This window comes from Staurois parvus, unplaced genomic scaffold (genome assembly GCF_062004578.1).
Source record: "Staurois parvus isolate SC_StPar_1 unplaced genomic scaffold, SC_StPar_1.0 ptg000235l, whole genome shotgun sequence".
In the NCBI taxonomy this organism is placed as follows: domain Eukaryota; kingdom Metazoa; phylum Chordata; class Amphibia; order Anura; family Ranidae; genus Staurois; species Staurois parvus.
Genome location: NW_028318031.1, coordinates 9,042,559 through 9,059,098, shown reverse-complemented (window position 1 = coordinate 9,059,098; position 16,540 = coordinate 9,042,559). Strand labels below are relative to the sequence as shown.

General features: G+C 39.7%; 1 protein-coding gene and 1 long non-coding RNA gene across 4 annotated transcripts in view; one reads left to right on the top strand and one right to left on the bottom strand.

The window, feature by feature from the left end:
- The window catches only part of LOC149460121 (uncharacterized), a 35,698-nt gene extending 20,827 nt beyond the window's left edge, over positions 1 to 14,871 (bottom strand). For both annotated transcript variants that reach the window (XR_016313147.1, XR_016313148.1), the window contains exon 1: positions 14,714 to 14,871. This is a non-coding gene — a long non-coding RNA (uncharacterized LOC149460121). The remainder of the gene's footprint in view (positions 1 to 14,713) is intronic.
- Positions 1 to 16,540, top strand: part of P3H2 (prolyl 3-hydroxylase 2) — a 270,488-nt gene that overhangs the window by 247,752 nt on the left and 6,196 nt on the right. For both annotated transcript variants that reach the window (XM_089680153.1, XM_089680152.1), the window contains 4 exons: positions 986 to 1,081; positions 2,958 to 3,108; positions 10,436 to 10,553; positions 14,262 to 14,337. In XM_089680153.1, the coding sequence (XP_089536279.1) occupies positions 986 to 1,081; positions 2,958 to 3,108; positions 10,436 to 10,553; positions 14,262 to 14,337 (441 nt within the window). The remainder of the gene's footprint in view (positions 1 to 985; positions 1,082 to 2,957; positions 3,109 to 10,435; positions 10,554 to 14,261; positions 14,338 to 16,540) is intronic.

Genomic DNA, 16,540 nt, shown 5'->3' with positions numbered 1-16,540 from the left:
GACTGACAACTCATGGGGCTCCTGGGCAACAGGGGATCATGGGGCCCCTGTGTCCTTGCCCAAACTCAAAAAAACCTATGAAAAAGGTACCAGGGGCATCTCATGGGGGCCCCTACTGACCCCGGGCCCTCGGGCAGTGCCTGAGTTTCCAAATGGTCAGTCACCCCTGCCCCTGCTTCTCTTTTGAATGAAAGGCTATGCCTCCTGGGATATGTGACATGCATAGCTCAGGAGGAACAGCGGACAGTATGTGTGTCGTCCACCTAGGCAAACAATGTGCCTTGGGAGGCAGGGCAAGACAGTTTTGTAAAAAAAAAAGATAAAAAAATAAAAATCAGCGTTATACCCATACAGGATGGGAGGAAGGGTGAAGTGGAGGGAAGTTGTTTCAGAGGGTGAATATCCCTTTAATAGGTTCATTGAAAATTGCAGTTTGAGAATGACTAAGTGCCCAGCCTCTAGGCTTAGTATCATGTCTTCTTTTAGGGTGCTTTCACATTGCTTCCACTGTGCTATGACTGCAGCGCCAGTGCAGTGCAGTGTACCTGCATTTTTTGTGTAGTTTAGGTGTGCTGACCCATAAACTTCTATTATGTTGTGTGGTTTTGGTGCACTTTCTGACGTCACACCAAAACTCCTGCATGTAGGACTTTTGGTGCTTCTTCAGAAAATGCACCAAAACCACACAACATAATAGATGTCTATGGGAAAGTGCAGCTAACCTACACAAAAAAACACAAGTATACTGCACTGCTGCCAAAGTGCAACAGATCAGTGTGAAGCCACCCTTACATTAGTAACCAAAAATCGTGTTATCATATCTGGTTATTTACCATATAGAATATCTGTATACTGTATATTTGTATATGTACTATATAGTAGACAGCCTATGCCTATACATTTTTAAGCATTAGTTGAAATGTTCAGTTGTGCTCAATAGTATTGCTTTACTTTGTACGACTGCTTAGTTTAACTGTGTTTTCAGACGATAACTCTAGCAGGCGATGGATACAGAGGAAAAACCTCCCCTCACACTCCAAATGAGAAGTTTGAAGGTGCCACAGTGTTGAAGGCATTAAAGGTAAAATTGTTTTTGTACTGTATGAGTAATGGGTAACAACATGAATCTGCTATTACACATTTCTATCTGAAGGCTTTATTTGTCCAATTGTATTAAAAAAAGAACACTTCTTATTGCCAATACCGGCCAGTCATTTATTCCCTTTTACTTTCTGACTGCAGTATGTAAGAAACAAAAGGATCATTAATGGTATTGTTGATACAAAAAATATATGTTCCATAGGGCACTCTTGTTAGAGACCAACCTCTGTGGCTATGGGATAGAGGTGCCGGATGGATATCAGGGATGGATGGAAGCAATAACATTGAGGCAGCTCTTCTTAGAGTGGAGGCAATGAACATAAAGAAAAGGAAGGCGCCACTAAGTGTAGTATTGACAATTTAATAATAGACAATTTATGAATTGCACTTACAAGATAAAAGTGTTAAAAGGCTCATTGTATAATAGCTGTAGATCCTGGTAGGACATCCAGCCGTCCAGCGGCAGCGCGGTCCGTGAGAGTCAAGAAGTAAGAGCAGGGATAACTCTGTTTCCAAAACGAGGCATGGAGTGAAGCGTCGGATGTGGCAGGAGATGGGGGGTGGTAACGCATTTCGGAGCATGCACAGTAAGCTCCGTCCTCAGACCTAAGCCCCAGTGTGGCACTGACAATTTTATAGTTGTGAAGAGAATCAGGAAAGCAAGTGACTCCTAGGTCCTAAGGACCTATTCATTAAACTACATTGTGAGAAGCTTACTATAGTTGTATAAACTCCATTAAGACAAGGATCTTTCTCAGAATGCTTTAATGGGATAATAACTAGATAAAAAAAACCTATATACAACTATAGTAAGCTTACTCACTTAGAATGTTTTGTAACTGATTCTAAATATGTTGTTGCAACATTTCGTGTTATTAGATTTTTTCATGGTATTATTAATTTTTTAATAATCATTATCTTTATTTACAATATTGATATGTCCATTACTACGAATGTCTATTGTCAGCGCCGCACTAGGGCTTAGGTCTGAGGAAGGCACTTACTGCACAAGCTCCAAAACGCGTTACCGCCCCTATCTCCAGTCACATCAGACACTGTGCTCCATGCCTCGTTTTGGAAACAGAGTTAGCCCTGCTCTTATTTCCTGACACTCATGGTCCGTGCCTCCACTGGACGGCTGTATATCCTACCAAGAACTACAGATATTATATGATGAGCCTTTTAACACTTTTATCTTGCAAGTGCAATTCATAAATTATCTATTATTAAATCATCAATGGTGGCGCCTTCCTTTACCTTGTTCATTGTTGATACAAAAACTGGTTTTCCTTCCAACAATTTATTAAATAACAGTCAAGAACCTATCTTGTATAAAACAAAAACTTGAGTGCCCTCTGCTGACAAACTGCATAATTTTTTGGCGCTCCAATAGATTAGGCAAAATCAAAAATGACATACTGTATATGAAAGAGTCTGTCAGTAGCATTAACACAGCAGTCTTTGTTCAATTCTTTAAAAATCATACAATGTGATTTCCTGAATTTTTTTTAAATGCTGTCTCTCAGAGTGGGAATGCACCTACAATGTGAATTTCAGACCCCTCCATGAATTCTAAGTGGGAGAACTTGCAAAATCACAGGGTGTTCAAATACTTCTGTTCCTCACTGTATATTATTTAGTCTCATTCTAACAGAGAGACTGGAATGTGCAGCATATTACAATATTCCACCTAGCTGCTTATCATGACTTTAGAACTGAATAACAAAACATAGTTATAACAACCATAAATTGAAAAAGTAAAATGGTAATCATATCTAATTGAGTTTTTTTTATGAAATAATATATTGTCTCTGTGCAATATGCTAATATTTCCTATTGCTATTATTTTTCTTAAGTTTGGATTTGAAGGTCGCGTACCAATGAAAAGTGCTCGCTTGTTTTACGATGTGAGTGAAAAAGCGCGGAGGATTGTCCAGTCATACTTCATGCTGAACAGTACACTGTATTTTTCTTACACACACCTAGTATGCAGGACAGCCTTGCAAGGTAGGTAAAGACTAATTTCTGTAGTTTGAATTAAGGTTAGTGTTCATAGTAAGCTATTGGCTGCCCAAAAAAAGTGCTATACTCTTTACCACATTTCTCAGTCACCGATTTATAAACTGCTAGCGGATTGATTGTTGCTATACTGCTGTCAAACAGCTTTGCAGGGGTTAGAATTTGTATTTAATGTGCAGAACTGCATAATGCACATGTGCACTTTATATATTCCGTTGAGAATTATAATAATAATGAGTTACTGTAGTGTTTTAAGTGTGGGACACTGCAGGGCTCAGGAATTTTGTAAATAACTGCCTTGTGGAAGACTATACTTCTTCTAGTGTCTGCTAACAGCAGTGAATACTCCCAGGTGCAGACTGAACCAATGTGTGTGGGCTTGTATGTGTTCAAATGAACATTGTGAAAGGGTCAATGTCCTTCTGAAGTATAGGTGGGGGAGATATATGCTAATCATTCTTATAGTAAAGACTGTGCTCAGTCACTGCAGTTGTCGTGATGGTGATAAATAACTCCAAAGCAAAGCTTGGAAGGGACCTTTTTTTTACTGTGAAAGCAAGTCCATTCTTTTCTACAATTTTCAGAACTGTGATACTTAAAGATTTAACAGATCTCAGTAGAAATTGATGGATAGTTTAACTGAGACACAAAGAAACAAATTTGCAGTACATCTGGAGGAACTGTTTTTTTCTTTTTGGAGGAACTTGTCTGCCTTTTAGAATCAAATCATTCATTCCTTTTCAATAGTTCCTGTTCTAGCTGATATACAGATCAGTATATGAGGTGGTATCAAAAGGTTTTGAGACTAGTTTTGTAAAGCACCAAACAGATGGCAGCACAATGCTGCACGCACAGTCACAGGGGGCACTGACCTTTATAAGTCAGTGTGTCAAAAGACATTTTATAGGTACTTGTATAGCGTCGTCAATTTACGCAGCACTTTTAAATATATATTGTACATTCACATCAGTCCTTAACCCTCAAGGGACATACAATCTAAAAGTCCCTAACTTACATTCACACATACACATACTAGCGCAAATTTAGACAGGATCCAATTAACCTACCAGCATGTCTTTGAAGTGTGGGAGGAAACCAAAGTGCCGGAAGGAAACCTACGCAGCCACAGGGAGAGCATGCAAACTCCAGGCAAGTGGTAACGTGGTTTCGATACGAACCAACGACCCTAGTACTGCCAGGCAGAAGTGCTAACCATTTAGCATCACATTGTTCTGCGTACATTTGGAGCTGTGCAACTGGTGTTATTCTGACCACATGTGTTACCACATCTGATATGTCATCATGGACAATTTAAAACAAAGAGTAAACGTGAAATTCTGCATGAAACTGGGCAAATCTGCCACAGAGATATTTAACATGGCAAGTTTACGGCGATGCTGCAATGAGTTGTTTGAAGTGTTTTGAGTGGCACGCGCACTTCATGGGCGGAAGAACATCACTGGAAGACAGCGAGAGATCAGGTAAACCTTCTACGAGCTCAACCCCCGAAAATGTCGAAACCATTTGGCACTTGTGCATGTTGAGGATCATAAATGGTGATGAAACTCTGATACAGGTTTCATGCACAAATTTCACGTTTGAGCTTTGTTCTAACTTGCTGTCCATGATGAAACAGCAGACGTGGTAACACACGTGGTCAGAATAGCAGTTGCACAGCTCCCGATGTACACAGGACAATGTCTTTTTGCACACTGACTTATGATGGTCAGTGCTTCCTGTAACTGCGCGTGCAGCCTTGTGCTGCCATCTGTTGACGTGTTACAAAACTAGTCTTGAAACTTTTTGATACTACCTAATACTAATTAACTGATAAACCTTCAATCCATCCTTTAGATTGTTGCATGGTTAGTTTTAACTGTTAAAACACAGAAAAAGCAGTGATAAATAACCCCAGAGGGTTATTTACCACTACGTTTTCTGTATATTACGTTGTAGTGACCATTCTTGTTCTTTAATTCATCATGGTCATAGGTGTGTTGTTTGCCCAAGTATTCTGTTATGAAATCATTTGATTTGGACATGGCAAAGTAGGAAGGGCATTTGGCAGGAAACATTTTTAAAATGTTGCCATTGCAGTTTTTGCCACTCAGTGTGCAAAACATTTAGTGCGTCATTCCACTGCAAGGTGGTTTCTTGTCATAAATTCTCTGTTCAACTTTTCAAAAACTTCTCAAAGTGAAAGCCAGAGTGGAAGCTCTTGTTCCTTTGGTTATTCCCATACTTGGTTCCGCCATACAGTATTTTATTAAGCTCTCCAGTAAAACACAATTTAATCCTTAGACTGCCAATGGTATGTATAATTGAAATTAAAGGGTTGAATTAAGCTCATATGCAAACTATTATAATAGCTGTATAAGGTAGAACTGATACAGACAGCTAGAAAGAATCCTCAACACTTCTGTACAGATGCACCCACCCAAACTTTGATCCTGAGGCTCACATTGTTCCTGTGTGAGCTCAGGGTATATGTATTAGCAATCAGGATGGCAATGGGTGGGAGAATGGTCAAGTGCTGTGTTCTTCCAGGTTAGTAGAGTCACTGTTTATAACGCAAAGTGTTGGGCAATACCTTTTTTTGGAGACTAGCTGGTAAAATTGCTGTGAAACCTTTTGTTTGTGCAGTGCAGTACACAGCCCTTCCATGTCCTCCTTACATCATGGGTTGGTTGCCATTTTTGCAAGATAGTCACTGCTCCAGTACAGGAGTGGGGTAGAGGTACAGTAGATAAAGGATTCTCATACTGCTGGACACAGAGATTGCATCAAAAATAATGTTTAGACTCAGGTTGTCTCCATAAGAGAGCCTGAAACCACCAGTATATAAAGCATAGGTGGCAGGTCAGCTTCATTTTGAAACCAATAAATTTAAGTATGTTGAAAGGTCAAATATAGAAAATATAATAAAAAATATTGGAAACCACAAATTAAAAAAGGTACATATTCAACATTTACAAGCACACGATAATGAATGTACACTTTATAAATGCCTATTATTCATCGCAGATATTAGAACTTTTTTTTTTGTTTACAAACGATTTTATTATGTGAAAGTAGACTGTAAAACAACAGCACATTTTCAAATAGAACTTTCAGCAAAGATATTAGAACTTTTGAGATAATTTAGGGGCAACATTTCCGATGGACTCTATTTTAGGGCCCCTTTACAATTTTGCAGTGCAATAGCATACATTTGACATGTTAAAGAGTGGTGTCATTCATAGTGATTGGCACCCCAATGTACCAGCAGTACAGTGCCCTGCAACACACAAAAACACAATACTATATGTTGTGGTGGGCTGCATTGGAAAAAAGTGCAGGTATGTTTTCATTTCCTCTCTGGTGGGTTTGTAGCCCATTCAAATTGAAGGACTGCCTTAACAAAACACACCTATTGGGCAAGCACAAGTGATATCCATTTTCAGGCTATAGAGTTTGCATCTCCTAGAAAAATTTGTGACTTATTAACAATACACAGTCCAGATATTGATATTCAATGGAAATTCAGGAGATTATATTTATAAACAAAATAGTTTTCAGATTTTTTAATTTATAATGTTTTCATTTTTAAAACAAATGGTGAGTTTGGTGCAATGTACAAAATCAAGAATGCTATCATTTTTTAATATTAAAAGTCTACTACCCACAAGTTTGGGTAGGTCTGTTTTGAGTTTTCATGCCCATAACGTGTGTTTTTATTGAGAAATGGGGCATTTGGCCTGGCAACAGAAGTGTTAACATGACTATCCTGTTTTTACCACAGTATTAAGTTGTTTTTTTTTGAGGAACGGTTTCTGCTTTTTTGTTAAGACATGTACAGCTTAACAAAATTACTATAATAACGATGGTCATTATTGCTTTCATTTAGTCTACAAACAATGCATGGCATAGAAAAGCAAATGAATCCCGTGCCCTAGATTTATACCTAGAATAATAATAGTACAGTAATTGCCTGCATCTGGCCTCTCTGTACACTAGATGTCCTCAGTTCCATAGTGGATTGCCCTGAGCACTCCATCATTTTATAGGAAATCTCTGCCCATAACTCTTTCTTGTTTGCACTAGATGTATCTGCCGATCATTTAAAGGAAATCTATAGTGTGTTATTTTAATATGCATCTTTTAATTATATTTGACAATACTATAAAAATTATTACCTTATTCTATTTAACACCAAAGATGGTAACATTTTGATTGGTGGATTAACACAGTTTGGAAAAAGGTATAAAAGCAGTGTTAGGCTAGGTTCACACTTGTGCGTGTGTGGGACTATGTGTAAATTGCACGCTTCCCTGCACCCAGAGCAAAAATGTGCAGATGTGCCATTCATTCAAGGCACCCCACCATAGCACGTTTTTCAGTGTTGGAAATTGCATAGCACTATGCAGTTTTCCTGTGGCTGCAATTTTTTAAAAAGTGCAGGGACCTTTTCCCTGTATTTTCCATAGGTACAGCAGTACATTAAAATAAATGGAAATGTAGCCGCAGGGAAACTGCAAGTGTGAACTTAGCCTTAAGTTTTCTTATAAGAAAGTCCTGAGTATTTTTTGGAAAGTAAAGCAGAAATATAACAGTCCCCTGCGCTCAAGAGTGGTCTATTAGGATGGGACTGTATCAGGTCCTTCATGCATCCAGTACCAACACTGGCCGTGCTGCTCTCTAGCGGTTGGGGGAGAACCTGCAGACAATAACTGTAAAAACAATTTAAAAGAGGGCACACCTGCCATGTGCATTACCTAAGGTGATAGCTTTATTAATCCAAAGTAAAATATACTCAACCAGTACACAGGATCAGCTCCCAAACTCGTGAGGACCAGCTTAAGGCTGACACGTTTCAAGGAGCAGTCTCCTCTTCCTCAGAGCCAATCTGATATCTTAGAAAAAGTCTAAGCGCACTTATCAAATTGTGTTTTATAATTTTTTATTGCCAGCCGGATAGATATTACCTCCATGGCATGTACATCTTGGGCGACATGTTCTAAGGAGGATGGATGTGCATTACTTATTTGTTTATTTAATTTCCCATTTAAGTCAGAGTGGGTGTAGCCTGCTCTGTGGAAATCAGGAAAGGAAGAGGCGGCACCCTCTAACTGCAGTATAAAAAACTCTTTAGTATGGTAAAATAGTAATACAAGCCACTCAAAAAGGTATAGTGGAATGTACTTGTGATCTAAGTAATCACCCGCTGTGTGAAGGAGCCCGAGCCTCTAAGCGTATGGGGAGATCTGGTGTGTGGTGGTGATGCTGGTGGCTTCCAGCATATCCTCCGAGTTCCGGGATTCCCTCTGAGTGGAGAAGACTACACTTCCGGTCATGTGATGGCGGGGGTGGCTCACGTTCGGAGCATGTGTGCTCCCTCGTCAGGCTTGCGCGCACCTGCAGGCTACCTGCACCGCCATTTATGGGCTCACCTGTCGATCACCGGGTCCCGGTCAGTGATTCCTCGCCGGCACCCAGCAATCGCTGTGTATCACCGACGGGGGGAGAGACATGTATGTAAACAATACAGATCTCTCCCGTCAGCTCCTGTGCATTGCTTTGTATTGCTCTGCATAGCAGAGCAATACAAAGCAATGTGCTTACACAGTAAAACAGACAAACAGCACACAGTAAAACAGCACACAGTTAACCCTTTGATCACCCCAGATGGTAACCCCTTCCTGCCCAGTGTCAGTTCTTTTTATTAGCACTGATCTCTGTATTGGTGTCACTGGGGATGTCAGTGACAGTTAGTCAGTTCCCCCCAGTGTCAGAATGCCAGCTGCAGTCACGCTATAAGTCACTGATCGCCGCCATTACTAGTATAAAAAAAAATTAAAAATCCAGTATGTTTACTGCCCTTTGTAGATGCTATAACTTTCACGTAAACCAATTAATTTACATGTATTGGGATTTTTTTTTTAGCAAAGACATAGCATCATACATTTTGGCCTAAATTTGATTTTTAAAATTTTTTTACTGGACATGTTTAACCTCCTTAGCGGTATTCCCGAGTGTAGCTCGGGGTAACATTTCAGTACCAAGAGCGGTAACCCCGAGCTACACTCGGGAATACCCTGCGGCACTGCTCTGGCATTTGTTCTTCACTTACCTTACCCTGCGCTCCCGCGATGTGTCCCCTGCAGCGTCCCCGGCCATCTCCTCCGGCCGATGCCGGCATCCGGCTTCTGTGTCCTGTCCCTGTGACGTTGGGACGCACGGGCGCCGCCGGCGGCGGGAAATTTAAAAATTTTAAAAAATGTCATTTTTTTTTTTTTACATTTTACATAGTAAAACATTGCTGTCTCAACCAATTTCACATACATTTTGTCCCGAGTGCTTTGTCCGGCGCCCTGCCTGCATTTTGTCTGTTCTTTCTGCCTGGAAACTGAGAAACGTCCATGCATCCAAAAAGTGTCCCTTTAGGTCAAAAGCGGTTTAGATCAGCTAGAGAACAGCGATAGTAAATCAGAACCACTTGCAGAATTGAGTGATAATGATTCGTGGGGGAAATTCGTCATCAGACACTGAAAAAGATTTTGCGACTGAGCTCAGCAATGTGCGAACTTGGCGCTATATTTCAAATTTCAGTATTTTTGGTTTGATTATATTATTGAATTAAATTTTTTATTATTATTATATTATTTTTATGATTATTTATTAAATTATAATTTATGATTTTGTGTTTCAAATTTTATCATACCCGGGATGTTTACTAGACTCTTGTTCGGACAGATTTCAGTGAGTTATTCCTAAAAATTACAGCCTACAATTAAAAAAATACATATTTCCATGCAAAAAAATGGTACCGCTTTCAGCCCCAAAAATCTGAAATAATCATACCGCCAGGGAGGTTAATGGCAAAAAGTCAAAAATATTGTTTTTTCTCAAAATTGTTGTTTTTTTTTTTATAGAGCAAAAAATAAAAACGCAGAGGCGATCAAATGCCACCAAAAAAGGCTCTATTTGTGGGGGAAAAAAGGACATAAATTTCATTTGGGTGCAGCGTTGCATGACCACGCAATTGTCAGTTAAAATAATGCAGCGTTGTATCACAAAAAATGGCCTGGTCAGGAAGGGAGGTAAATCCTTTGGAGGGCAAGTGATTAATAAAGTAGTGAAATATTTAAATAAACATCAGTATAAATAAATTTGTGAAAAAGGGATGACATGCCATTTGTTAAACCACTCTTAGAAACAATAGATAATTTTTTCCTTTATGTTTTCATCTTTTATGCATTTTTGGTTGTGGTTTATAGCACATTTTGTTATGGAACAAAATGATCTTATTAAGTAAGCCTCTTGCGGTTTGTTGCAGGTCAACAAGACAACAGGAATGATTTGAGTCATCCCATTCACGCTGATAACTGCCTGCTTGATCCAGAAGCCAATGAATGTTGGAAGGAATCTCCGGCCTACACATACAGAGATTACAGGTGCACATATCTCTATTCTTCAAGCATGCCACCTTTAAAACACTATCATTGGGTTGTAAAGTAGTACATTACGTGATCTCTGAGAGTCTGTACTTATCAGTTTTAAATGTATCTACTGCCTGATGATTTTTGATTTTATGGAAGATCTTATTAGACACTGTATGAAATCTTCATATTAAAAAAATGATTTGTAGGAATATTGCAGTGCAAAAATATATTAATATGTCTAAGACTAGGGTCACACTGTTGTGCGCATTCCTGACACATTGTTAAGCACCATGTGATTCTGTGGGTTTTTTTTCAGTTTTTTTCATGCAATTTCAAAAAGGGTCCAGGACTTCTTTATATTTCTGCGGGTAGGGCAGCCCATTGAAATAAATGGATTTACAGAACATAGGTCGCACATGTCTGATCACAGTCTAAATGACTTTTTGTAGATTTTATCTCAGTTTGCAAAGGTTGGAGTGCAGCTATGATCCTTTGCTGATTAAAAACAACCTGATATTTGTCTCTCCCTTCTGTTTTAAGAGGCGTCATTAGGATTGTGCCTAACTCCACTATTGCTCACCGTGATTGAAACATGAAGCACATCAAGAGTAGTTGCTTAGTTCTATCTACCTGCTGTTGAGAGGGAGAAGTGGTCAAAACACAAGACCTATTGTTTACATTCCTCCACATATGTATGGCTGTTATAAACATTTGTACCCACTTTGTTACATAGTAAGGTGGCATAAAGTTGAAAAAAAAGGACTGAGGTATATTATTAAACAGTTATGTTATACAGTTTCACGAAAAGGCCAAACCAAAACCAAATTTCACCACACAGGAAGACAAATATTTCCTTCTTCCTCTACTCCAAAAGGCAACCAGGCACAATAATTTCCCTGGAGCAGAGTATCACTCTTTTAGGTTTTATTGCACATAACTTTTGATAGTACAGTGAAGGAAATAAGTATTTGATCCTCTGCTGATTTTGAATGTTTTCCCACTCACAAAGAAATGATCAGTCAAATTAACAAATTATGCACTGATTTGCATGTTCATGAGGGAAATAAGTATTTGATCCCCTATCATTCAGCAGGATTTCTGGCTACCAGGTGTCTTTCATACAGGTAACAAGCTGAGAATAGCAGTCTCTTAAAGGGAGTGCTGCTAATCTAATTTTGTTACCTGTAAAAAAGACACCTGTCAAACTCTCCACCATGGAAAGACCAAAGAGCTGTCCAAGGGACAAGATTTTAGACCTACACAAGGCTGGACTGGGCTACAAAACTATCGCCAAGCAGCTTGGTGAGAAGGTGACAACAGTTGGTGCAATCATTCGCAAATGGAAGAAACACAAAACAACTGTCACTCTCCCTAGATCTGGTGCACCATGCAAGATCTCACCTCATGGAATGTCAATGATCATGAGAACTACACGTGAGGATTTTGTCAATGATTTCCAGGCAGCTGGGACCACAGTCACCGAAAAAACAATTGGTAACACCCAGGGGCGGACTGACAACTCATGGGGCCCCTGTGTGTGTGTAGGGGATCATGGGGCCCCTGTGTCCTTGCCCAAACTCAAAAAAGCCTATGAAAAAGGTACCAGGGGCATCTCATGGGGCCCCCTACTGACCCCGGGCCCTCGGGCAGTGCCCAAGTTTCCAAATGGTCAGTCCGCCCCTGGTAACACCACGCCGACAAAGATTGAAATCCTGCAGTGCCCACAAGGTCCCTCTGCTCAAGAAAGCACATGTCCAGGCCCAGGTCTGAAGTTTGCCACTGAACATCTGAATGATGCAGAGGAGGACTGGTTGAAAGTGTTGTGGTCAGATGAGACCAAAATCGAGCTCTTTGGCATCAACGCAACTCGCCGTGTTTGGAGGAGGAGGAATGCTGCCTATGACCCCAAGAACACCATCCCAACTGTTAAACATGGTGGTGGAAACATTCTGCTTTGGGGGTGTTATTCTGCTAAGGGGACAGGACAACTGCACCGCATCAAAGGGACGATGGACGGGGCAATGTACCATCAAATTTGCTAAGGGGACAGGACAACTGCACCGCATCAAAGGGACGATGGACGGGGCAATGTACCATCAAATCTTGAGTAAGAACCTTCTTCCCACAGCCAGGGCATTGAAGATGGGTCGTGGATGGGTGTTCCAGCATTACAATGACCCAAAACACATAGCCAAGGCAACAAAGGAGTGGCTCAAGAAGAAGCACATTAAGGTCCTGGAGTGGCCTAGCCAGTCTCCAGACCTTAATCCGATTGAAAATCTGTGGAGGGAGCTGAAAGTTTGAGTCGGCCACCAAACCTTAGTGACTTGGGGAGGATCTGCCAAGAAGAGAAGTGGGCCAAAATCCCTCCTGAGATGTGTGCAAACCTTGTGGCCAACTACAGGAAATGTCTGACCTCTGTGATTGCCAACAAGGGATTTGCCACCAAGTACTAAGTCATGTTTTGTGAAGGGGATCAAATACTTATTTCCCTCATGAACATGCAAATCAGTGCATCATTTTTTAGACATGCATTTCTTTTGAATTGTTTGTTGCTATTCTGTCTCTCAGTGATACAATACACCTATCATTCGATTTTTAAACGTTCAAAATCAGCAGGGGATCAAATACTTATTTCCTTCACTGTATATGCAAGTGAAGAAACCTGTCTTTTTAGTAAATATAACTTTGAATATTAGATGAATTTTAGATGGAAAAAATGCATCTAGTCCTTCTTTAAATTCCATTATAGATTTGCCATTTTTAAAAAAGTGCAATACTGAAAAAAAACCCCAAAAAGGCAGAAAGGGAAAGAGAACAATATAAGCTGAGCAGACACAGAGCGGCTTAAAAGGATGGTATAGAAGTCCAGTGTATACAATGGAGACAGATCAGTGCAATAGGGATCATAGAATCTTAGAAAGGTATTGAAGGCAGCTGTAGAAAGAGACATTAATGAAAGCAATAATGGAAAACATTAATGGAAGTTTAAAGCAATATTAAACCTAAAAGCAGACATTTATTATATTGCAGCTAACTAATTCTTAGTTGTGGTGGCTGTATTAGTTTCCTTTTTTAGATGTTTTTCAAAAGAACAAGCCCCCTAGCTCATACTGTATATCAGTTACAGGGATGAGGCAAACCATTTACCACTGACAGGGTGCCTAAAATGATCAGCCTTTATACATTTGTGTGAAAACTTTATCCCAAAAGGAAAACAACTGTTGCTTTAACTAACTATAAAGTGTTAGCTGGAGTGTGGCTTCAATTAGTATATCTAAATCTGCTAGTACCTCTAACGCTCCCCTCTACCCAGACCGTCAATGATGCTACCCTAAGGTGCCTAATGTGCTCCATCATCCAGAGTGGGGGCACTCTAATGCAGAGGTGCAATACTGGCCATATCACCAGTTGAATACATAGAGAAAAATGGCTAAAAAAAAGAGAACTTATGCAGTCGTCACCATCTAATGATTGGTAAGCTGCAATATATTACATTTTTGGTTTTGGGATTAATACAACTTTAAGGTTTGGTTAATAGTGGAAAATACTGCTGCTCTGTCTATCTCTAATACGAACGCATTTTTTATTGACAAAAATATATGTACGTGTGATATACACCTGTGTTTACTGTATAATGTTAATCTGAGTGTTCCCAAAAATGTGTTTGCAAGACCTTATAAAAAAATTAAACAAATTTGTTTTTGTTTTTTTTTGCAGTGCACTGTTGTATCTTAATGGGGATTTTGATGGCGGGGAATTTGTGTTCACTGAAATGGATGCAAAAACTGTCACGGTAAATCTTCTAGATATCTGATCTTCCACTAAGTGTGGAAATAAATAGTGTGGAAGTAATGCTGTGCTGGCTTTATAGATCATTACTGAACATTGCTCTGTAGTCACAGGTCTCAATAGCAATTAACACGGAGACAGAATACCAATATCCTAAAGAATTCAAAGAAATATGACATTTTTTCAGTTCATCGTTTTGAAGAATTTGCAATTCAATATTAAACTGTAATTGCTCATGGATTAAGAAAGCATTCAGTATTCTAAGGTGTTATGTTAAAGATTAGTGGTAGCAAAGGGTTAAATGAGACACTGTCTCCAGACCATTCATTTCAATAAAAATCTTCTCATGAGGTTTAATATACATTATATGTGTTAGTTACCTGTAGAAGCCTCCCTTGTATAGACATCCAAAAAGCCTGAGACTGCTGCTGGGCGCTGACACCTTGTGTGTGTCATGTCAGCAGTACCTGCAAACTCAGAGCTGTCAATCAAGTGACACTCTGTATTACTTCCCTATGCTCCTCTCCCAGCAGCTACATCAAAGTTCTCGGAGAAGTTCGTTTCTAGCAAGTTCAAAGGCACATTGCAAGTGAATAAAATTTTATATATATATATATACACACACAGACAAACAACCTAAGGCCAAAATTATACATTTGATTTTTCTGTACATTAAATTGACTTTTTTCAGGTTGTGGTTGGGTCTCTGAAATCATTACATTTAAGGTTAGGTGCATTTAAATGCTGGGAGTAGTTGAAAGCCAAGGGCAAAGTTAATTTCATAGTCAAGTTACAGGTTAAAGCAGATATAAATCCCAGCTGGATGATTCAGTTTGCTAAAGCACTATATATTATAAACTAATTTCTGTTGCTGATCTCCTCCAGCCTTTTTAAGCCACCTCCCATCCACATTCAAATCCGAATTTGGCTACACATCATTGATCTGGACTTGTTTACTGATGGCGACAATAGTGGGCCATACCTGAACAGTGTGTGCTATATGTAGTCTTAATAAAAGGACACATGTAACAAGGTGACAGTTGCCACACCATAACAGGAAGTGCCTGGACAAAGACCATCATGGCAGGATCACCAAGTATTATTTTTAAGAAAGCTGCATAATTAAAAAGACTGAAGCTACCTTAAATAACATTAAAGGATAAGTTCACCTTTGGGAACATGTTACATGTTCCATCTGTTTTTAGGATGGAATATGTAGCATGTTCCCAATGTTGCAGCCACGCCTGCCACCCCACCTCCCTCTGACAGTCAGCATTAGGAAACTTCTCCTTGTATTATCTGTCAGATTTGAAATTAGTGTGGCCGTGCGGGGCTCCGCCCACATGGCCGCGTCATTAAGCCCTCATACACACTTAACGTTTTTAAAGCTGCTGTTTTTGGCTTTTGACATTTTTTCTACAGCCAGTAAACCCCCCAGCATGTTATCCTGCACACACAGACTAATCAACGTTTTGACAGGGACATTTTTTGGCTGGAAAAAAAACCCCAGGACTAGCAGGACTGAAAAATATGGTAAAACGCCGCAGACCAGCATTTTTGGGCTTTTTTTACCAAAAAATGCTAAATAAAAAAAAAGAAAACGTGGAAAAATGCCGCTAATCGTGGCAAAGCGCCACTAAACGCTAATGCAAAAATGCTAAAAAAAGGCTGAAAAATTCCCGTTTTTAACGTGACTTTACACAGCTAACGTTACCAGCGTTATCAAAACGCCCAGCTTGCATGGAGCCTAATACATGGACTTCTGTGAATGAATGTACTGCAAGTCCTGGCAGCCTTAGAGGCTGTAGGCTTCCAGTTTTCAATGAACTGCCACAGCACTGTGGAGCTCCGTAGTAGTTCATTGAAGCTTCCTCTCTGAATATCTGCTTGGCTGTACATCCCGTATGGCAAGCAGATATTCTGACAGGTCTGCAGGAGACCTGCATGGCATCAGTGATCTACTGATCCATGGTACAATGCTTTACAGGCTGCTTTGGACAAAAATAATAAATGCACATTTTTTTTACCTGCAACAAAATGTGCATTTATTATTTTTGTCCACAGGGTGAACTTATCCTTTAATATGAAATTTTAGTGGCTGGGTTTGCATCTATCTATCTAGACATGAGGTAGAGTAAGATTAAGTGCTAGGGAGCAGATAACAAGGTTAGGTTAGCTAATATTTATGGGTAATAGCCCCATTGAAA